Source organism: Bubalus kerabau, chromosome 4, assembly GCF_029407905.1.
Source record: "Bubalus kerabau isolate K-KA32 ecotype Philippines breed swamp buffalo chromosome 4, PCC_UOA_SB_1v2, whole genome shotgun sequence".
NCBI lineage: Eukaryota > Metazoa > Chordata > Mammalia > Artiodactyla > Bovidae > Bubalus > Bubalus kerabau.
The window spans coordinates 44190699-44211987 of record NC_073627.1 but is presented as its reverse complement, the minus strand read 5'-3'; the positions used below and the strand labels follow the sequence as shown (position 1 = coordinate 44211987).

At 56.4% G+C, this 21289-nt stretch overlaps 2 protein-coding genes across 3 annotated transcripts; both read left to right on the top strand.

Annotated features, from left to right (window-relative positions):
- Positions 1–1375: 1375 nt before the first annotated feature.
- Positions 1376–12704, top strand: NEK8 (NIMA related kinase 8). The gene is made up of 15 exons (XM_055577128.1): positions 1376–1539; positions 6217–6422; positions 6647–6879; positions 7117–7248; positions 7707–7915; positions 8070–8149; positions 8232–8413; positions 8510–8660; positions 9053–9129; positions 9466–9583; positions 10247–10397; positions 10682–10845; positions 10935–11093; positions 11277–11435; positions 11829–12704. The coding sequence occupies exons 1-15, from the start codon at positions 1493–1495 to the stop codon at positions 11855–11857; spliced, it is 2097 nt and encodes a 698-aa protein (XP_055433103.1). The 5' UTR covers positions 1376–1492; the 3' UTR covers positions 11858–12704.
- A 632-nt stretch (positions 12705–13336) lies between these two features.
- On the top strand, positions 13337–21138 carry TRAF4 (TNF receptor associated factor 4). Of its 2 annotated transcripts, XM_055577120.1 has the most exons (7): positions 13337–13569; positions 16572–16623; positions 17217–17321; positions 17391–17552; positions 17645–17806; positions 17896–18051; positions 18309–21138. In XM_055577120.1, the coding sequence occupies exons 1-7, from the start codon at positions 13427–13429 to the stop codon at positions 18939–18941; spliced, it is 1413 nt and encodes a 470-aa protein (XP_055433095.1). In that variant the 5' UTR covers positions 13337–13426; the 3' UTR covers positions 18942–21138. The 2 variants fall into 2 exon arrangements, with proteins under 2 accessions (XP_055433095.1, XP_055433096.1); XM_055577121.1 differs by lacking the exon at positions 17896–18051.
- The last annotated feature ends 151 nt before the right edge of the window (positions 21139–21289 follow it).

Sequence of the window (21289 nt, the reverse complement as noted above, 5' to 3'; positions counted from 1 at the left end):
CTCTCGACCACAAGGTGTCAGCCTATCCTCACCATGGCGTGGGATCCCCTCCCACCGCCAAAGTAAAGAGGTGATTGTTTTGGGTGGAGAGTTAGCCAGACTCTGCAAACAGAAGGGCGGTGGAGAGCTGGGGGTGGGGCGGAGGGGGCGGAGGTTCTGTGAGTGGGAAGAAGTATCAGAAGCCTTGAGGCGCCAAGAGGTTTGGGTGTTTGCTCTGTTTCCCCTGCTGACTCCAAGGTTACACATTAACCCCTCTGGGGCTCCTTGGTCAACCCAGGCCTGATCGGTTTCTAGGTGAGAGCACGGAGTGTCCCGGCTGAGCGGTTTTCCCCCTTGCGCTCCCCTTTGCTCTCAGGGCAGCTTTGTCCGCCAGCCACACCGGCCTGAGCCAGACGGGGACTGAGGCGGGTGGTGCGTCATGAGGGGCCCTTCTAGTGGTCATCCCGCGTGGATAAGTTTGGGCACCCTTTCAAGGAGCTGAAGATAGACACCCCTTTTCTCACATTCCTCGCCCACTCAGAAATAGGGACGCTGTCCCTTAGCTCATCACCATCCTTCCTGCTTCCTTAACTGAGCTTTTATGGAGCTATGGAGCTCGTGATGAGCAGGAGGCGCCATGGAGAGACCTGAAATTAAACACACTTCTGATCAAGACCTTAAACAATTGTACTAACCAGCCCCCTATCTCTGGGCAGAACCCTTGAACTCTTATCAGCCGAACGACCATCTTTCTCCCTCTCCCCGATTCTTTCAGGTAGCAGTTCACTTCCCTCCCATCTTCTCCCAAGGAGGGCCTCTCTAGTTAAGTGTTGAAGTCAGATTACTCTGCTGCAGCGGCAAGCGTTGTATGTGTGCTCTGGGAATTGAGAGTGTTGACGAGCGCAGAGCTCACCAGTCGGGACAGCCCGGAAACCGTGTTGCATCCTCCCTAGGTGAATCAACTTACACAGCTCAGGGTTTCCCCGGTCCCTCCCTAGGCAAACACGAAACTAGCCTTGCACCCTGCCCACAGACCGAGAGTGCTGACTCGGTTCAGTTTTGGTAGTTGATCGTTTGCGTGCTAATGAGAATCTGCCCTGTACTTCGAAAACAGCGTGATTAGTGGGCAGAGTGGGGCAGAGAGAGATCCGTCCTTTCTTCCCACCCTCTCTTGGCCTGCGCGGGGAACCCCTCCGGTCTAAGGAAGAACTGCAAGGGCCGGATGCGGCCACGTGTGTAGGCAGTGGCTGGTACAGTGCTGACCTTTGCGGGGCGTGCCGAGAAATGGCACATCGCCCTATTCCTTGGACCCTAGAAGGCCGACTGCGGATCCGGACTGAAGGAAGTGTGCAAATGAGCAGAGACAAATAAGAGGCCGAACCAACACCTAGCTCCACTAGCTCCGCCCCGTAATTATCTTGAATGGCAGTGGGCGTGGTTCTAGAGAGGGCGGGTCCGCGCACGCGCTGCCTTTGGGTTTGGGGGTTCCGGAATTGTGACTCTGAGAAATGAGATGGAGAAGTACGAGCGGATCCGAGTGGTGGGCAGAGGTGCCTTCGGGTGAGCCAGGGCTCTGGGGGAGGAAAGCGCTTGGGGAGAGGGAAAATGAGCCCCCCAATTCTGACCTCAAAATCGCCGCCCGTGTAGCCCCGCCCCGAGGTGTGAGTGCCCACTCCGGGAAGCCCCTCCCAGGCTTCCGGTTCTAGTCCTGGTTGGGAAACTCCGCCTCCAAGGAGGTCACGCCCCCGGCCGGCCTTCGCGGCCCCCGCAGAGTTTGTTCTTTAATCCTGACTCATTCATTCAACAAATGCTGAGCGTCTGCTATACTTGTCAGGTTTTCGGTGCTGGGTATACAGTTAAGACTTGGATTACTGTGATATTGAATGGTTTGCCTTGGAGACGAACAGAGATCATTCTGTCATTTTTGAGATTGCATCCAAGTACTGCATTTCGGACTCTTTTGTTGACCATGATGGCTACTCTATTTCTTCTGAAGGATTCCTGCCCACAGTAGTAGATAAAATGGTCATCTGAGTTAAATTCACCCATTCCAGTCCATTTCAGTTCGCTGATTCCTAGAATGTCGACATTCACTCTTGCCATCCCTTGTTTGACCACTTCCAATTTGCCTTGATTCATGGACCTGACATTCCAGGTTCCTATGCAATATTGCTCTTTACAGCATCGGAGCTTGCTTCTATCACCAGTCACATCCACAGCTGGGTATTCTTTTTGCTTTGGCTCCATCCCTTCATTCTTTATGGAGTTATTTCTCCACTGATCTCCAGTAGCATATTGTGCACCTACTGACCTGAGGAGTTTCTCTTTCAGTATCCTATCATTTTGCCTTTTCATACTGTTCATGGGGTTCTCAAGGCAAGAATACTGAAGTGGTTTGCCATTCCCTTCTCCAGTGGACCACATTCTGTCAGATCTCTCCACCATGACCCGCCCGTCTTGGGTTGCCCCACAGGCATGGCTTAGTTTCATTGAGTTAGACAAGGCTGTGGTCCTAGTGTGATTAGATTGACTAGTTTTCTGTGAGTATGGTTTCAGTGTGTCTGCCCTCTGATGCCCTCTTGCAACACCTACCGTCTTACTTGGGTTTCTCTTACCTTGGGCGTGGGGTATCTCTTCACGGCTGCTCCAGCAAAGCGCAGCCAATGCTCCTTACCTTGGACGAGGGGTATCTCCTCACTGCTGCCCTTCCTGACCTTCAACGTGGGATAGCTCCTCTAGGCCCTCCTGTGCCCGCGCAGCCACAGTGTGGGGTTGGTCCTCCCAGCCACCGCCCCTGGCCTTGGGCGTGGAGGCATGGGGTATCTCCTCCTGGCCGCTGCCCCTGACCTCGGACGCTGGGTATCTCCTCTTGGCCGCCCCCCCTGACTTCGGACGTGGGGTAGCTGACCTAGAGCCAGACATCCTGGAATGTGAAGTCAAGTGGGCCTTAGAAAGCATCACTACGAACAAAGCTAATGGAGGTGATGGAATTCCAGTTGAGCTATTCCAAATCCTGAAAGATGATGCTGTGAAAGTGCTGCACTCAATATGCCAACAAATTTGGAAAACTCAGCAGTGGCCACAGGACTGGAAAAGGTCAGTTTTCATTCCAATCCCAAAGAAAGGCAATGCCAAAGAATGCTCAAACTACCGCACAATTGCACTCATCTCACACGCTAGTAAAGTAATGCTTAAAATTCTCCAAGCCAGGCTTTAGCAATATGTGAACCATGAACTTCCTGATGTTCAAGCTGGTTTTAGAAAAGGCAGAGGAACCAGAGATCAAATTGCCAACATCTGATGGATCATGGAAAAAGCAAGAGAGTTCGAGAAAAACATCTATTTCTGCTTTATTGACTATGCCAAAGCCTTTGACTGTGTGGATCACAATAGACTGTGGAAAATTCTGAAAGAGATGGGAATACCAGACCACCTGACCTGCCTCTTGAGAAGTTTGTATGCAGGTCAGGAAGCAACAGTTAGAACTGGACATGGAACAACAGACTGGTTCCAAATAGGAAAAGGAGTACTTCAAGGCTGTATATTGTCACCCTGTTTATTTAACTTATATGCAGAGTACATCATGAGAAACGCTGGACTGGAAGAAACACAAGCTGGAATCAAGATTGCCGGGAGAAATATCAATAACCTCAGATATGCAGATGACACTACCCTTATGGCAGAAAGTGAAGAGGAACTCAAAAGCCTCTTGATGAAAGTGAAAGTGGAGAGTGAAAAAGTTGGCTTAAAGCTCAACATTCAGAAAACAAAGATCATGGCATCTGGTCCCATCACTTCATGGCAAATAGATGGGGAAACAGTGGAAACAGTGTCAGACTTTATTTTTTGGGGCTCCAAAATCACTGCAGATGGTGACTGCAGCCATGAAATTAAAAGACGCTTACTCCTTGGAAGGAAAGTTATGACCAACCTAGATAGCATATTCAAAAGCAGAGACATTACTTTGCCAACAAAGATTCATCTAGTCAAGGCTATGGTTTTTCCAGTGGTCATGTATGGATGTGAGAGTTGGACTGTGAAGAAGGCTGAGCGCCGAAGAATTGATGCTTTTGAACTGTGGTGTTGGAGAATACTCTTGAGAGTCCCTTGGAGTGCAAGGAGATCCAACCAGTCCATTCTAAAGGAGATCAGCCCTGGGATTTCTTTGGAAGGAATGATGCTAAAGCTGAAACTCCAGTACTTTGGCCACCTCATGCGAAGAGTTGACTCATTGGAAAAGACTCTGATGCTGGGAGGGATTGGGGACAGGAGGAGAAGGGGACGGCAGAGGATGAGATGGCTGGATGGCATCACTGACTTGATGGACATGAGTCTGAGTGAACTCCGGGAATTCGTGATGGGCAGGGAAGCCTGGCGTGCTGCAATTCATGGGGTCGCAAAGAGTCGGACAGGACTGAGCGAGTGATCTGATCTGATACAGTTAAGACCAAAACAGGCGTGGTCTTCTCCCTCTTGGAGCTTACATACTACCGGAAAATTATACTATAAACAGGCCATTGTTAAAGCAGTGATTAACAAACTGTGAGAATAGAGTACAACATGAGGGAGTGTTCATTTGGGATGGTTAAGGAAAAGTTCTCTGAGAGGTGAAATTTAAAATCAAAACTTGAGGAATGAGGATCAATACGTAGTGAAAAAAGCAAAGCTTCTCAGGCTAAGGAAACAGCTTTTGCTAACGTCCTCACGTGGGAAAGAATTCAGAATATTCAAGGAACTGAGAAGAAGACTAATGTCATTGGAATGTAATGGGCAAGGTAAATAATGGAATAAAATGTGATTGTCACAGAGGGCGGGAACCAGATTATGGCCTTGTGTGTGTGTGTGCATGCTAAGTCACTTTAGTGACTTTAGTTCCACCCTGTGCGACCCCATGGACTGTGGCCCGCCAGGCTCCTCTGTTCATGGATTCTCCAGGCAAGAATACTGGAGTGGGTTGCCATGCCCTCCTTCAGGGGATCTTCCAGACTCAGGGATCCAACCCGCAGCTAACTCCTGCGTCTCCTGAGTTGCAGGCAGATTCTTGACTGCTGAGCCACCTGGGAAGCCCCTATGGCCTTGTAGGCAGAGGTAAAGAAGTTGAATTTATTTACTTAGGGTGTCAAGGAAAAGAGATTTAAGCAAAGGAATGGTCTTGATTTGAGTTGCATTTTTACAATGTCACTGATTCTGCAAGTGGAATTTAGATTTGAGGTGACAACAGTGAGAAGGACCATTTGAAGTCTAGTGTAGTATTTTAGGCAAGAAATGACGATTTGGTCAAGGATTATAGCAGAAGACACAGAAAAATGGATGGGTTCACAATATTTGGGAGGTAGTAGAAACAGCATTTACAGATATGTTAGTGTGAAATGGAAGAAAAATTCTGGCATGATTTTCGGGTGTCTGACTTTAATAACTAGTGGATGGTGTTATCATTTACTGAGATGGGAGGAACTGAGGAAGGAAAGGTTTTGAGGTCAGGGATCAAGAGTTTTGTATTTGTTACATTTTAGAACGCTTGTGGGCCATTCAGGTAGAGATACAAAACAGATAGTTGAATATGTAAGTCTGAGGCTCAGAGGAGATGTCTGAGCTGGAGATAGACATTTGATACTTAGACAATCCTTCATTCAGCAGATACTTGTAGAGCTCTTACTAAGTGCTGGGGTATGCACTAGGCTATGCAGTGGGGCTATAGTGGTGAAGGAGAAAGAACAAAACCCTGCTTTTATGAACACTGACTACAGAGTTGGAAGAAAATAATATAATGAACGGCTCCTGCTCACTGAGTGTTTTTGATGTGCCAGGCGGTGTGCTGAGTGCAGAACTTTCATTTTCTTATTTGATCCTCTCAACTACCTTGTGAGATGACCCTTTTTTTTCCAGAACCTGATGTCACATAATTTAAGACCAGATAACTTGTAAGAGGAGGAGCCAAGATTTGAACCCAGGCAGTTAACTCCAGAGTCTGTGGGGACTTACTGAGACCAAGACTAACTTTACCTCATTGAGCCTATGGTGAAACTGAGTCCCAGATAAGTTAAAAGACTTGCCAAAGGTCTCGCACAGTTTGTGGTCTGTTCTCCCTACTCCTCATTCGTGTTCTGTGCACTTACTTAGATGACTTCTTAGTGTAGGTGCTTATTCCCCCATCCTAAGAAACATCCAGTCACCAGTCTGACCTGCTTGATATGTGGCTGGAGGCTCAGTCCCTACTCCTGTACTCCATGTCCTCAGGATTGTTCATCTGTGCTTGCGCAAAGCTGACCAGAAGCTGGTGATCATCAAGCAGATCCCTGTGGAGCAGATGACTAAGGAAGAGCGGCAGGCAGCCCAGAATGAGTGCCAGGTGCTCAAGCTGCTTAACCATCCCAACGTCATTGAGTACTACGAGAACTTCCTGGAGGACAAGGCTCTCATGATCGCCATGGAGTACGCACCAGGTGGGAAAGCCTCCTTGCATTGGCCTGAGGGCCTCTCACCACTGGGACAACCCCGATTCCCTCTTTGGAGGGGGCTTGGCTGAGGGTCTGAGGTATATAGAGTTCTGACCCCAGGGGTGTGACACCGGCAGACCTTCCTTGCCCTGTCTGGGCCTTTAGTTTCATAAAAGGAAAGACTTAAGCACGGAGAAGCCTGGGTCTTGACGAGTTCCCTGTGGCTGCAGGCGGCACCCTGGCCGAGTTCATCCAGAAGCGCTGTAACTCCCTGCTGGAGGAGGAGACCATCCTGCACTTCTTCGTGCAGATCCTGCTGGCGCTGCATCACGTCCACAGCCACCTCATCCTGCACCGGGATCTCAAAACCCAAAACATCCTTCTCGATAAACACCGCATGGTCGTCAAGATTGGCGACTTTGGCATCTCCAAGATCCTTAGCAGCAAGAGCAAGGCCTACACGGTGCCTGGCGTGGAGGGGCCCTCAAGGGTGCTGGAGGTTTTGGGGGGGCCAGATCTATTTGGCATCTCTGTCTCCACCCCTGCACCCCCAAGGTCTTGGCCCCTGGGTCCCTGGCTGGGTGGTCCCGCAGGAGTAAACACTTTGGCCTGCTTTGGAGGGACTCTGTCTCTAAGTGGGCTTTGGGGCTGTAGCCTTGGTCCTCCCACCCCGGCTCTAATAGCAGCTCCCCTCCTGCAGGTGGTGGGTACTCCCTGCTACATTTCCCCTGAACTGTGTGAGGGCAAGCCTTACAACCAGAAGAGTGACATCTGGGCCCTGGGCTGTGTCCTCTATGAGCTGGCCAGCCTCAAGAGGGCCTTCGAGGCTGCGGTGAGTAAGTCCCCTGAAGGGGAACAGCTGGGAAATCCCTCCCTCTGTCTCCTGAAGTCCGTGGCCCCAAGCACCATTATGTCTCTCTCTTCAAGCTGGTTGGTGGATTACCCCAGGCCTAGGCTGCACCTCCTCTCACACTGTGGGTTCCTGAGGGTACGGTGTGTGTCCTCCCTTAAACTGGAGACTCCTGAGGGTAGGACTCTCCCATCAGATTAGGGACTTTCCTAAGGGCAGGACTTGAGTTTTCCCCAACAGGCAGCCAGTGGACAGGGCTGCAGCTCCCCATCAGAGGTTCTTGAAAGCCGGGTTTGGTTCCCCTATCCTCCTAGGAGTCCCCTTACCACACCCAAGGCTTCCAAGTGAGTGCAGGGCTGCAAGCACCCCACCAGGCTAGGGGCTGGAGCTGGGGTGCTGCTGATTTTAAGAGCCTGGCTGAGGCTCCCCTGCCTTCACAGAACCTGCCAGCGCTGGTACTGAAGATCATGAGCGGTACCTTCGCGCCCATCTCTGACCGGTACAGCCCGGAGCTGCGCCAGCTGGTTCTGAGTCTGCTCAGCCTGGAACCTGCCCAGCGGCCGCCGCTCAGCCACATCATGGCGCAGCCGCTCTGCATCCGGGCGCTTCTCAACCTGCACACGGACCTGGGCAGTGTCCGCATGCGGAGGCCGGTGCAGCGAAGGGGGCGGGAGGAGGCCCTGGGAAGCAGGGGTTGGGGGGCACCCAGGGGAGGTCTGGGGCAGAGGGGTGCTCTGGGCCAGTCCTCTCTGCCTTAGTCTGGGATCGTCCTTGTCCTGATGCTCATCGCATTTGTCCCACAGGGCAGAGAAGCCCTTGGCCACTGGGCCACCCATGACCCCGGGCAGTACAGGAAGCAGGACCACCAGCGCTCGGTGCAGAGGTAAGTCGGGCGAGCGGGGCAACCACTGGGGTCCCTGCGGCGTTCGCACCTATGTAACGGGCCTGATGAGCTGTTCCCGCAGGCGTCCCCCGGGGACCTGCACGGCCGGCCATCCCGCCACCGCTGTCGTCGGTGTACACGTGGGGCGGCGGGCTCAGCGCGCCACTCCGGCTGCCCATGCTCAACACGGAGGTGGTCCAGGTGGCAGCCGGGCGCACGCAGAAGGCCGGCGTCACTCGCTCCGGGCGCCTCATCCTTTGGGAGGTGAGCAGCCGGCAGGGGTAGGTCAGAACCGAGGGGACTGGGGGTGCGGAGCTGAGCGCTCAGGCCCCGCCCACGCCCTCCCCGGTCCCCTCGCAGGCCCCGCCCCTTGGCGCGGGAGGTGGCGCCCTCCTGCCGGGGGCGGTGGAGCAGCAGCAGCCCCAGTTCGTCTCCCGTTTCCTGGAGGGTCAGTCGGGTGTGACTATCAAGCACGTGGCCTGCGGGGACCTCTTCACCGCCTGCCTGACTGGTGAGCCGGTCAGAGCCCTCCCCTGTGGGGACTCGGCTTTAAGAAGGCCCCCAGAGCAATTTCCATCAATTGCCTGTCATTTGCTAATCACGCTTTTATCTTTCAGGAGGTGCTTTACTTACAGATCTCCCTTAACTTTCCTAGCTGACCTGGCAAGGCAGTTAGATTCCCATTCGACAGATCTGGAAACTAAGGCTCAGAAGCTGTCACTTGTTCAGAGTCACACACTTGGGGAAGAAAGAACCCTGTCCTTGATTCCCCTCACCCAGTTCTTCCAGCCCTAGCTGCCAACTAACTTTTTCTCGTTCCTCTAATCCAAGGTTGCATTGGTCTGTCTGGAAGAACAGCTTAAACTGTCTCCTTTTCCCTTTCCTCACTGCCCCCTTCCCCAGACCGAGGCATCATCATGACCTTTGGCAGTGGTAGCAACGGGTGCCTAGGCCATGGCGGCCTCAATGACATCAGCCAGGTGGGTTGTGCCTGCACCCTGGGGAGGAGGAAGTGGGGAGATGGCAAGGAGCCCACATCTGAGAGCTGACACCCAGGTTGGGGGCAGGGGAATCCCCAGCAACCACGGTCCCAGTAGCTTCCAGGCTGCACCTGTTCTGGGCAACGTCTGGGGAAGTACAGAAAGACCAGGCTTCCCCAGTGGGTGCGGTACATGTGGGGGGTAGTTAAAGAGACAGCCACCTCACGAGAACCTGCAACTTCCAACTTCATCCTTACGGGAAATGCCAAGGCCTGGTGGCTAACCAGGCCCCTTGCCCAGTCTGCCCTTGCTTCCTCTCTCTCTCTTTCTCTCTAGCCCACCATCGTGGAGGCCCTGCTGGGCTATGAGATGGTGCAGGTGGCTTGTGGGGCCTCTCATGTGCTGGCCTTGTCCACTGAGCGAGAACTATTTGCTTGGGGCCGCGGAGATGGTGGTAAGCTTTCACTCTGTTCCAGCCTTTGGAACCCCCCAGCCGTGGTTTCATAGCCATGAACCCCCTTCATAGCCATCTTCTATCCCATGGCCTGTTCCCTTGCCCTTCTTTTCTCTCCGATTCATTTGTTCACTCCACAGACCTTCATTGTGCACCCACTATGCGCCCACCTTGTCCAGAGTGCTGGACAAGACGAATAAGATGTCGATTCCTTCGGGCGCTCATGATGTCACGAGAGAGAGTTCATTTCTCCAGCCATATTTGTTGTGGCCCTCTCTGGGTCAGGCATCAGGCTGGGCATTGAAACTAGAGACAGATGGGGTCCCTGTCCTTCTAGGGGACTCAGTCTAAGTGGAGGAGGGATCATAGAGGATATATCTCCAGCATGATAGAGGATAGACAGCTGCAGGGCTCCCCCGAAGATCCAGAGGTGTGGGAACCCAAGGAATGGCAAGAGGCTCCACTTGGAGAAGACAGATTTGGCATCTGAACAGGGCCTTAAAGGAGGAATAGGATTTTGACCCACAGAGGGGCCAAGGATGGGCATTTCAGCCTGGGAAACAGCCTTCATTCATGCTGTCACCTCCTCCCCATGTGTCCTCTTTATCCTAGTATCATCAGTCCTAAAGCTTGGACAAGCGCAGTCCTGGTTTCTCCTTATAGGTCGGCTGGGACTAGGCACCAGGGAGTCCCACAGCTGCCCCCAGCAGGTACCCATGCCCCCAGGACAGGAAGCCCAGAGGGTTATATGTGGCATTGACTCCTCTGTGATCCTCACAGTGCCTGGCCAAGCCCTGGCCTGTGGGAGCAACAGGTAAGTGGGAGCAGTAGGTAATTAGGTGCATTAAGATGGCTAGCCTCCCCACCCCCACTTAGCTGCCAGGGTTCCATCTGTCACTGCCTACCTCCCACCAAAGATTAGAAGTGAGGAGGGCTTGAGTTCAATCCAGGGTGGGACCTGATCAACCCAACCTGCTATGAGTTCAGCCCAGAGAGGAGGCCTGTCCCCTGGTGCACCAGCTCCTGCCCAGATAGGTGAGGGGGAGGACAGTCTATATAAAGTATGTCAGTTGAACTGGCTCCTGGCTCTGTCCTCAGGTTCAACAAGCTGGGCCTGGACCACCTCTCCCTAGGAGAGGAGTCTGCCCTACACCAGCAAGTGGAGGAGGCCCTGAACTTCACTCCATTAGGTTCTGCACCCCTGGACCAGGAGCCCCTGCTGAGTGTGGATTTGGGCACTGCTCATTCAGCAGCTGTAACTGGTAAGCAGGACCTGGATACAGGAGGCCAAAGGCAGGCTATCTTGGCTTCCTTGGGCCCTTTTCTTCCTTACCCCTCTCTTCCCCTACAGCCTCTGGTGACTGCTACACTTTCGGCAGCAATCAGCATGGGCAGTTGGGTACCAGTGCTCGCCGGGTCAGCCGGGCACCCTGTCAAGTCCAGGGCCTCCAGGGCATCAAGATAGCGATGGTGGCCTGTGGGGATGCCTTCACTGTTGCCATTGGGGCAGGTGATCAATGGACATTATGGGGACAGATGAGAGTATGGGCAGACCCTTGGGCAGTGGGGGGTTATGCTCAGGGCTGCTGAACTCAGCAACCCCATGTGGGGGCCGGTAGGGCAATCTAGGAGGCTAGCTGCCTGCTAAACTCTGTCCTTGTCCCATTGCTTTCCTTGGGATTCTCTTTGGCAGAAGGTGAAGTGTACTCCTGGGGCAAAGGGGCCCGAGGTCGCCTGGGAAGGAGAGATGAGGACGCTGCACTCCCTAGGCCAGTGCAGCTGGATGAGACCCAGCCCTACACGGTGACCTCTGTGTCCTGTTGCCATGGCAACACTCTCCTGGCTATCCGCCGTGAGTTATAACTTCACCCTCACCCACACAAGGGTTAACCCAGCTGGCTCCTGCCCATACTCGCATCCCCAGTGGTCACACCCCAAATTGCTAAAAGCATCTTCAGCTCCCAGATAAATGAAAGCAGAAGCTGCAGGGCCAAAGTGAGCTCCCAGGGTGGGCAAGGGTAGGCACTTCTTGGGCCTCACTGAAGGGCTGCCCCCTCTGCTCCCTGGGGATCAAACTCATTCTTTCTCCTCCAGCCCTCAAGTCCAGTTTCCATTTGAACCTCTGTTTCTGGGCCTGGCAGGGTCCAGAGTCCAGGGCCCTGTGTGGGAGAGTGGAGGGAGCTGAGGCTTGCTGGAGGCACCGCTCTCTGGGAGGCTGCAGGGATTTCTCTTTTGTATTCCCCAGCTGTCACGGATGAGCCAGTCCCCCCTTGACACACCTGGATACACTGCTGGGCTACCCTGATATTGCTTCTCCTGTGAATGGTCTTGAAAAGTGCAGGCGCCACACTGGATTGTATCATCAATGGGGTATAAGGACCAGTAAAACCCCTGCTCTGCTTTTGGCTCTGGATATGGGCTTCCCTGGTGGCTCGGTTCGATCCCTGGGTCAGGGAGGTCTCCTGGAGTAGGAACTGGCAACCCACTCCAGTATTCTTGCCAGGAAAATCCCCTGGACAGAGGAGCCTGGCAAGCTCCTACAGGGCTACAGTCCATGGGGTCACAAAGAATTGGGACACGACTTAGCGACTAGACAACAACAAATGTAAAACTCAACCCACCCACCTCCCCCAGCATCCTAGTTTCCCCTCCCCACCCCTTCTTTTCTTTAGTTAATGTCCCCAGGGTTCAGTCTGGCTAGAGCTGGAGGCCAGAGTAACTTTGGGAAGCAGGGTGGTCTCCGGAGCCTCTGCAGAGAAAGGCTGGAGGTGGCTGTGTGCGCCACCCAGACCCTGCCCCTTCCTCCAGTTAGAAAGTAAGTCCCTGCTGTCTACTGGGAGAGCAGCAACGTGCCTTGGACTAGTGCAAGCTGGGGCCTGCCTGGACTGGCCATTCCAGCGACCTAGCCCCTGCATCGCCCGGGGCAGGGAGGTCCCAGGAGTGCTGCCTCCCGCCCCCACTCCTATATCCAGAGGCAGGGGTTTACATAGTTTCTGAGTGCCTCCCTTCCCCTGCGGGAGTGCATGGGCTGCCGTACACTCCATGCCAGTCCCTCAAAGCAGGTTGGGAGAAGGGGTAGCTGGCTGGACCAGACTAGTTTCCCAGATGACTGGGAGGTAGCGCCAATAAAAAAAAAAAAAAAAAAAAAAAAAAAAACAGCTGCCTGCCTAGAGTGTGGTCTCTTCAGGGGTGGGGGCGGCCACCCCAGGGCTGGGCTGGGCTGGGCTGGGCTTGATCTGGGCAGCAGAGCCGCAGTCCTGGGAGGAATGTGGGCGCAGCCTGAGGCTGGGGCCGAGGTTCCTCTGGCGCGGGCCCCAGCCCAGCCTCCCTGCCCAGCTGGACTCCCCGGATCTGGTTGCTATGCTTCAGCTGCCTAGCACCTGGAGGCTGGGGCCCCGGGCCCCTGGGCGACACGTGGCCCCCGAGACCGAGCTGTTGACTCCGGATAAGCGAATCTTTGTGGCGTGGCCCGGCCAGTCCCCCGAGGCCCTCCGTCCCATCCAGCGTCCGAGCTCCTTCCGACCTCCCCAGCCCTGGAGAGAAGCGGGGCCTCGGTTTTTCTTCCCCAGGGGAAGGGGGAACCCCTGCTCCTCGGCGGTGGCGAGTCTGGCAGAGCGCCGACCCCGAAGCCGCCGGCCGGCCGGGTGGGTGGGGAGCGCGGCAGAGCGGGCGCTAGGACCGCACGGGCGCAGCCCCGCCCCCTCTTCCGGCGGGCGGGCTCAGGGGCCGCCAGCGGGCCCCGGCCGCCAGTCGGCGCCGCCCGGAGCCGGGAGCGCGGCCGGAGCGAGGCACGGGCTGTGGGGCCTTCGCGCGCCCGGCCCCGCTCGCCCGTGCCCGCCCGCCATGCCCGGCTTCGACTACAAGTTCCTGGAGAAGCCCAAGCGGCGGCTGCTTTGCCCGCTGTGCGGGAAGCCCATGCGTGAGCCCGTGCAGGTTTCTACCTGCGGCCACCGCTTCTGCGACACCTGCCTGCAGGAGTTCCTCAGGTGCGGCCCGGGGCGGGGGGAGCGGGGACGGCCGGCCGGCGGGGACGGGAGACGCTGTCCCGGGAGGGCCGGGGCCGGGAGCATGCCGGCTCTTTGTCTGTGCCGCGGCTCGGTGACCTCAGGGGTGCCCACCGTGACGTCACGGGGCTGCGGTGACGTCACGCCCCGAGGGAGGGCCACCCCCCCACGCATGAATCCGTCGGGTCCCGCGTGCCACGCGCCGGGTGGGACGAATCCCGTGCCTTCCCTCGGGGTGGAGGTGGGAAAGGACGCCTTTCCTGACCTGCGGCCGGCCCTTCCCCCTCACCTGAGAGCCAGAGCGGCCTCGGCCTTGAACTTTGAGTCCTTCTGGGAAGAGGAGGACTAAACCCTCTGTCCCTCGCGGAGCCTTAAGCCTCCGGAGTTTTCACCCATCTAAGCCCTTCTCATCTTTCGATGTTCCCAGAACGGCAGCTATTGTTCTCCCATTTCACAGATTCAAAGAAAAAATGCGACTTGCCCTCGGGTCGCGCAACTACCTACAGGCGCACAAGTACCTAACTGGGAGGGGGGGGGGGGGTGTCAGCGCGGGCCGTTTGTGCTCGAACGATAGGGGGAGAACTGTGACGCCCCGATCTTCAGTGAAGCAGGAGCCCGTTGTTGGGTGCCCCTCCCCGCCCCTGGGGGTCTTGGGTACCGCGGGTAGTCTGGATCGTTAGGGAGGGCCCCACACCCCGCCGTCTCCCTCCCCTGCTCATCAGTTCCTCGGCTCTTGGGCTCTAATCGAGTTCTGGGCGCCCTGAGCTGTCCTGAGTCTCCAGCCCGCGCTGGGAACTGCACCGTCCGGGGCGTGGGGAGGCCGGAAGAGGGAGCCCGGGCTCTTGGGGTCGTCCGCTGAGAGCCCCGGGGAAGGTGGGCCAGCCGCTGCCTTGTGTCGGGAGGCTGTATACTGAGGGTTCGCGGGGCCCAGGTTCGCGAGAGCACCTCCGGGGCTCGTGCCTGAAAGGCTCCCTGCCTCCGTCCTCCGCGGCCCCTAGCCCTGCGATCTCCGCAGGCCCCTTTGTTTTGTTGTGTTCCCGGCTGCCTGGACCGGTCCTGCCCTCACATATGCTCTTGCTCGAGCCGCGGTGCGGGCCCCCTCCTCCTTTTCCCTCCCTTCCTCCCTCCTCCCTCCTCCCTCCTCCCGTCCGTGTACACACGCTCTCCTACCGACACACAGCCCCATTGTCTTCTCCCTAGCCCTTCCCCGGCCCTCTGGTTTCCAGATGAGGCCAGCTGAGCCTCCCCCCATCCTCAGCTGACCCACCCTGCCTGCCTCGGGGGAGGATCGGGGGAGGGGGCTGTCAGGCTGGTTTCCCTCCCTTCTGCCCCTCTCGGCGGCTTCTGCCCCTCCCCCTCCCGGAAATCCCCTCTTCCTCTCCCCCAGCCCCCTCCCCCCATCCTGTCTTCTCCCCTGGGCTTGGGCCTCCACTGCACAGCCTGGAGCTCTCGGCCCCAGCCTCCCCCCACCCAGCGGCTCACTCCGAAGCCCGGGAAGGGAAGGGATGGTGGGACGGGCGCTGCCCCGCCCACCCTAACAGCTAGGGTGTCCGCCGTCCTGGGGGAACCTTTGTTCTGGCTGGGCCCCAAGCTGCCCAGGCTAATCTTCTGCCTGAAGCCTGGGGACTTGCCTCAGCCCCCCTCCCTGACTCCAGAACCACGAAGTCAGCACATTCCTGAAGCAGCCAGGCAGACCCCCCCCCCTCCCCCAGGCCCACCCCTTGTCCCCTGCTCTTGCCAGGGCTATTACTCAGGTTGGTCCAGGAAGGCTGGTTGCCCCGTGGGCATGGGCACACCTCCTCAGTGCCTGGGCATGTATTCGTCTGGGCATTGGCAGCATGGCCAGTAGTAGTCGTGGGATCAGGGGGAGGAGATGGGTGCTAGAAATCCCTTGACCACACACAGGGAGCAGGGGACTGCCTGCGGCCTGCAAAGTGCCATCCTGGACAGGGGCGCCGTGTGGCCTCTGCTTCCACCTTTCGTCCTGGCCTGCCCTCCCACCTACCTACATACCTGACTCAGACTTGCCAGAAATGCCAGGCCTGAGGGCCTTCAGTCCTACTGGGTGCGCCTTTGCCCTGCCTAGGCTGCGCCAGGCAGCAGTGACTGGTCCTGGCTGGGGTCAGCAAGGCCATGCTGGCAGGAGGAGGCATGCCACAGGTTCCTGGAGTGCTGACAACCTGGTGTGGGGTTGGTGAAGGACCCGAGGGCAGCGGACTGGGTCAGCAGGCTTTGGATGCCCACTGTGCAGTGAACAGAGTCTTGGCTGTGCTTGTCTGGCCAGTTTTTCTGGGACTAGCCTCTCTTCTGTATGCAAGGTAGTAGAAACTGAGCTGTGAAATCAGGCAGGTGTATCCAGTTCACCTGGGAGCCCCAGTTCTTTCATCTGCCAAATGGGGACACTGAGCCCTTCTCAGGCAGGTGGTGAGAATGGGGTGGGAGTGTAAACACAGGACCTTGGGGCATCCTCCTTCTCTTTGCTTTAGAAGACACACCCACCTAGGAGGAGGGGGAGGTGGAGTAAGGTGGCCTCAAGCTGACCTTTGCCCTGGGATGTTGGCTGGGCACCCTTATGGGGACTGGACAGCCCTGGCACTTAATCTCAGCCCATCTCACCCTCCCCTGTGAGCTTCCAGCCCAGCCAGTGAACATCAACCTGGGGGACTGGGTGGCTGGGCAGCCTGTTCCTTTCCCAGTCCAGCTGCCGTCCTGGGGGGAGGGGTGCCAGCTGCCACCTGTTAGCCAAATGCTGCCTGAGGCAGCTGCCTCTGCCTCCGCTGGGCCCAGATCCCCCCTCCCCGGGACAGGAGCCGGGCTCTCTGGGGGTCCTGGAGAAGTGGGTACCCTCAGGCCTCTACTTGCCCTCTAAGGTGAGGCTGCCTGGGAACCATCTGGTGACACAGAGGCTGTTCTGGCTCGGAGGGGGGAGGGTGGCCCCGGGTCTCCCCTCCAGCTCTGTGACCCTGTCCCCTCCCCTTTCACAGTGAAGGAGTCTTCAAGTGCCCGGAGGACCAGCTTCCTCTGGACTATGCCAAGGTGAGTCCACCGTGCCAGGTACAGGCTCTTGCTGCCCTTGGCGGAGGCTGGAGCTGCCGCTGCAGCCAGTGGGCTCAGGGCCAATGTCAACCCAGTGCTGTGCGCCCCCACAAAGGTGGCCTGTTCCCTCCTACCAGGCCAGTTTGCAAATGAGGCCCGTGTTTGCCCTGGAGGGCGGGCACAATGCCCAGCTTGTGGGGGTGCACAGAGCTTCTCTGTGCCCACCAGAAGTGTTCCCCTCCTCTTTGGGTGGCTGGCCAGACCTGTGGCTGAGGGCCAGGACCCCTCTACAAGGGAGAAGGAAGCGGACGGTGTGGGGGCCGCCAGGAGCTGGGCAGGCTGACTGGCTGTCAACCTCAGAGGGAGCGCCCTGCGTCAGGGAATTGGGGAACCCATAATCTGAGGCTGGAGCAGATGCCACCTGCTGCGCTCTGTATGCCTGGGCTTGAGGGGAGTTTAGCGGGAGGGAGGTTATTCCTGGCTCTGAGGAAGCCATCAGCCTATGGGGGGGGCGGGGGGGCACGGGCTGGAGTGGGCGGGAACTGGGGACTGTCACAGGCGCTGTCCCTGATCACTGCTCCTCGTGACCCCAGATCTACCCGGACCCAGAACTGGAGGTGCAGGTATTGGGCCTGTCCATCCGCTGCATCCATAGCGAGGAGGGCTGCCGCTGGAATGGCCCCCTTCGGCACCTACAGGTGAGCCTCTGCCCCGGGTGGCAGGACACACCCGACCCCGGCAGGCACTAACTTAGCCCCTCCCACTAGGGCCACCTGAATACCTGCAGCTTCAACGTGGTGCCCTGCCCCAACCGCTGCCCCGCCAAGCTGAGCCGCCGTGACCTGCCTGCGCACCTGCAGCACGACTGCCCCAAGCGGCGGCTCAAGTGCGAGTTCTGCGGCTGTGACTTCAGCGGGGAGGCCTTCGAGGTGGGTGGGGCCTCGGGGAGGGGGCGGGGCACCCGGGGTCAGGGAGCCCTGAAGACTCAGCGCCCCCCCTCCCCGCCCCCGCGCTTCTGCAGAGCCACGAGGGCGTGTGCCCGCAAGAGAGCGTGTACTGTGAGAATAAGTGTGGTGCCCGCATGATGCGGCGGCTGCTGGCCCAGCATGCCACCTCCGAGTGCCCCAAGCGCACCCAGCCTTGCACCTACTGCACCAAGGAGTTCGTCTTCGACACCATCCAGGTAGGCCCTTCCTGAGTCCGGACGGGGTCCGCGGGACCAGGAGCAGGGAGTCGGGCCGCTGACTGCTCCGCTCTGCCTCTGGGCCATAGAGTCACCAGTACCAGTGCCCAAGGCTGCCTGTGCCGTGCCCCAACCAGTGTGGCGTGGGCACCGTGGCTCGGGAGGACCTGCCAGGTCACCTGAAGGACAGCTGTAGCACCGCCCTGGTGCTGTGCCCGTTCAAAGACTCCGGCTGCAAGCACAGGGTGAGATGCCTTTTTTCTTCTCCTCAGCTCCCTTCTTGGTGCTTGAGACCTCAGACGTAGGCCCTGAGTGGTCCCTGCCGTGCTGCCCGGAAGGCCCAGTCCTTCCTCTGCTGGCCGGCTCCAGCCTTATTAGTGCCTTGTTTTCCCCATTCAGGGCTTGGTGCCCACTACCCTGTATCCACTTCCTCCCCTCTCCCCTGAACTCGCCCCTATTCACTCTCCTCTCTTTCCCCCATGGCCTGGGGCTTTGCCGACAGTGCCCTAAGCTGGCGATGGCACGGCACGTGGAGGAGAGCGTGAAGCCGCATCTGGCCATGATGTGTGCCCTGGTGAGCCGGCAGCGGCAGGAGCTGCAGGAGCTGCGAAGAGAGCTGGAGGAGCTGTCGGTGGGCAGTGATGGCGTGCTCATCTGGAAGATTGGCAGTTACGGGCGCCGGCTCCAGGAGGCCAAAGCCAAGCCCAACCTCGAGTGCTTCAGCCCCGCCTTCTACACGCACAAGTACGGCTACAAGTTGCAGGTGTCTGCATTCCTCAACGGCAATGGCAGTGGCGAGGGCACCCACCTCTCACTCTACATTCGCGTGCTGCCAGGTGCCTTTGACAATCTCCTCGAGTGGCCCTTCGCCCGCCGTGTGACCTTCTCCCTACTGGATCAGAGTGACCCTGGGCTGGCGAAGCCACAGCATGTCACTGAGACCTTTCACCCTGACCCAAACTGGAAGAATTTCCAAAAACCAGGCACTTGGCGGGGCTCCCTGGATGAGAGTTCTCTGGGCTTTGGTTACCCCAAGTTCATCTCCCACCAGGATATCCGCAAGCGAAACTATGTGCGGGATGATGCGGTCTTCATCCGTGCCTCTGTTGAATTGCCCCGAAAGATCCTCAGCTGAGAGCAGACCAAGCAGCAGAAGGGGGGAGGGCAGTGACCTCCATCGGGCATGGCTGAGCCTGGAGAGGGGGCCGGACCCCCTTACAGCTGCTGCTGCCGAGGCTCTGGTACCCTGTTCCCCCTCCCTCCTTCCCCACCACCCTCAGGTGCCTCCTATTGGTGCTTCAGCCCTGACCTCGGGGAAGAGCAGGTCTTAGGGTCATCAAGGGCTTGGAAACCAGCGAGCCCCCGGACCTGTCTCCTGGACAGGGCAGACACGCCTTGGTGCCGGCTACACTCTTCCCGGGACCGAGGTGCCTGCTGGTGCTATGTCCCAAGAGCCATAGGGGGGAGGGGGAGTTGGGAAACCGAGAGGGTAGTTAAAATAATCTTGAGATCGGATTTCTCTTATCCTTTCCCCAGCTGTGTCCCCTCTGGTTATTTATTTACTTAGTGCCAGGAGGGCACAGCGGGGAGCCCTGATTTTTAATAAATCCTGAATTGTATTTATTAACTTGGTTCCAGCCTGACTCATCCAGGTTGCTTAGGGTCCTGGAAGGCTAGGCCCTAGGGTGAAGTCAAGGGACCGGGGCGGGGCCTGCAACCGTTCTGGCCCGAATCCAATGGCGCTCATGGATCGCCCTCTGGTGGAAGACAGAGGGACTGCAAGGGGCTTTGTGTGGAAGAGTTGCCTGCTGCTGCCCTCTGGTGATCTGTGAGGGAGCTGCAGGCTCAACACAATAAGGGCTATAGTTCCTGATTCATACCCCACCAAAGACTAGTGCCTGTCCTTTGGCAGGTGTTTCTTGTAGCTACCATTCATTGAGTACTTTTGATATGGCAGACACTGCTAAGCATTTTATATGCATTATTTCACTTAAGTGCAATAGTTAATAAAAGGACCTTAGTGAGCTGTGATGAAGACAGTCCAAGTTCCCACCTAGCACAGGATATAGTCGGTCCTTTATGGGTTCCACATCCTTGAATTCAATCAAGAAAGTAAACTGGAAACACTTGGGGAAAGCTACAAAGAGCAAAACTTATTGGCTACTCATGGGTAAATGGGTGTTACATTGTATTACATATTATAATCTATAGATTACTTAAAGCATGTGGTAAAATGTATGTAGGTTATATGCAAATATTATGCTATTTTCTATCAAGGACTTGAACATCTGTGGACTCGGGGAATTCTTTAAACCAATTCCCTGTGGATAATGAGGGATGACTGTGAGCCTAACTCCAAAGCCTTCAAGGTATTCAAAGCACTTAGATTTCCCCATCCATACTTGCTTTTCATACGGGCCTCAAAGGGGGTGCCTGTGATTATCCATATTTGAACTGACTTCAGTTATCTTCCAGCTATTTTGGGGCAGGGCCTGGATTTTTCTTCCCCTTATCACTGGATTCTGTTTTAAGCTCCAGCAATCCCTAGAATAGCTTCCTTTACTTCTGGCAATAGATTTGGTTTTGGATCTTCGCTATGCTTGCTTTTTGGCAAGTTACTTAGCTACATGACATCCTTACTCTTGCTGGTAAAATGAGAGTAATCCTGCTAGATTTGTAAAGATTAACTCATCAGCATAAAGTGCCTTACTCTTGCCTGGCCCTAAGAGGCCTGTGGATGGAAAATACTGTTCAGGCTCAGAGTATGGGAAGGAGAAGGTTCAAAGGCTGTAGCTTGCCGTCTGTACTTTCCCAGCCAGAGACTCAGGTGGAACAGCCCTTATCAGAAGTGACAGGAAAGGCCTATGCCTGAGACAGCAAGCCTGAGGAACTAACCAAAGCCTTCAAAAGGTCAAATTCACTCATCTAGGGAGAGACGAAGCCCTGGCTGCTTTGCTGAGAAACATGGCTCTTTCATGAGCTAAACCATCTTGGTATAGTGAGGCCTGGAAGCTGGTAAAAGACTGTGGGCTCTAGCAGAAGAAATGCCTTAAGCACAGACCTGGGTTTCCAGCACCAACAGGTAGAACCTCTTCTGCATTAGCCTTTCCCCAGAAGCCAGACCCCCACCTCCCCAGATCAAGTCCTCCCTCTGCTGGCAGCACTGTGCCACTGCACCACTCCAGGCGGTAGGGTCACATAGGTTGGTGCCTCCCTGGGTTGACCCCATACCCATACTGCTGATTCCGTGCCTCTGCAGGTGGTCATAATTGCTTATGGAACTCAAGGCAGGTTTTGCATCACAGTGTGAGTGGGGCTCAACTGTATACTCTGTTCAGCCTTGTTACTCTAGGCTGACTGTCGGTTTTCTTTCACACAGATGGAATGAAGGGTAAAGGCAAAAAGTACCTTCATGAAAAAACACTCCACAGACAAGGGCATGCTCAAGGTGTTTCGACTCCCATCAGTTTTGAGAACCACCTG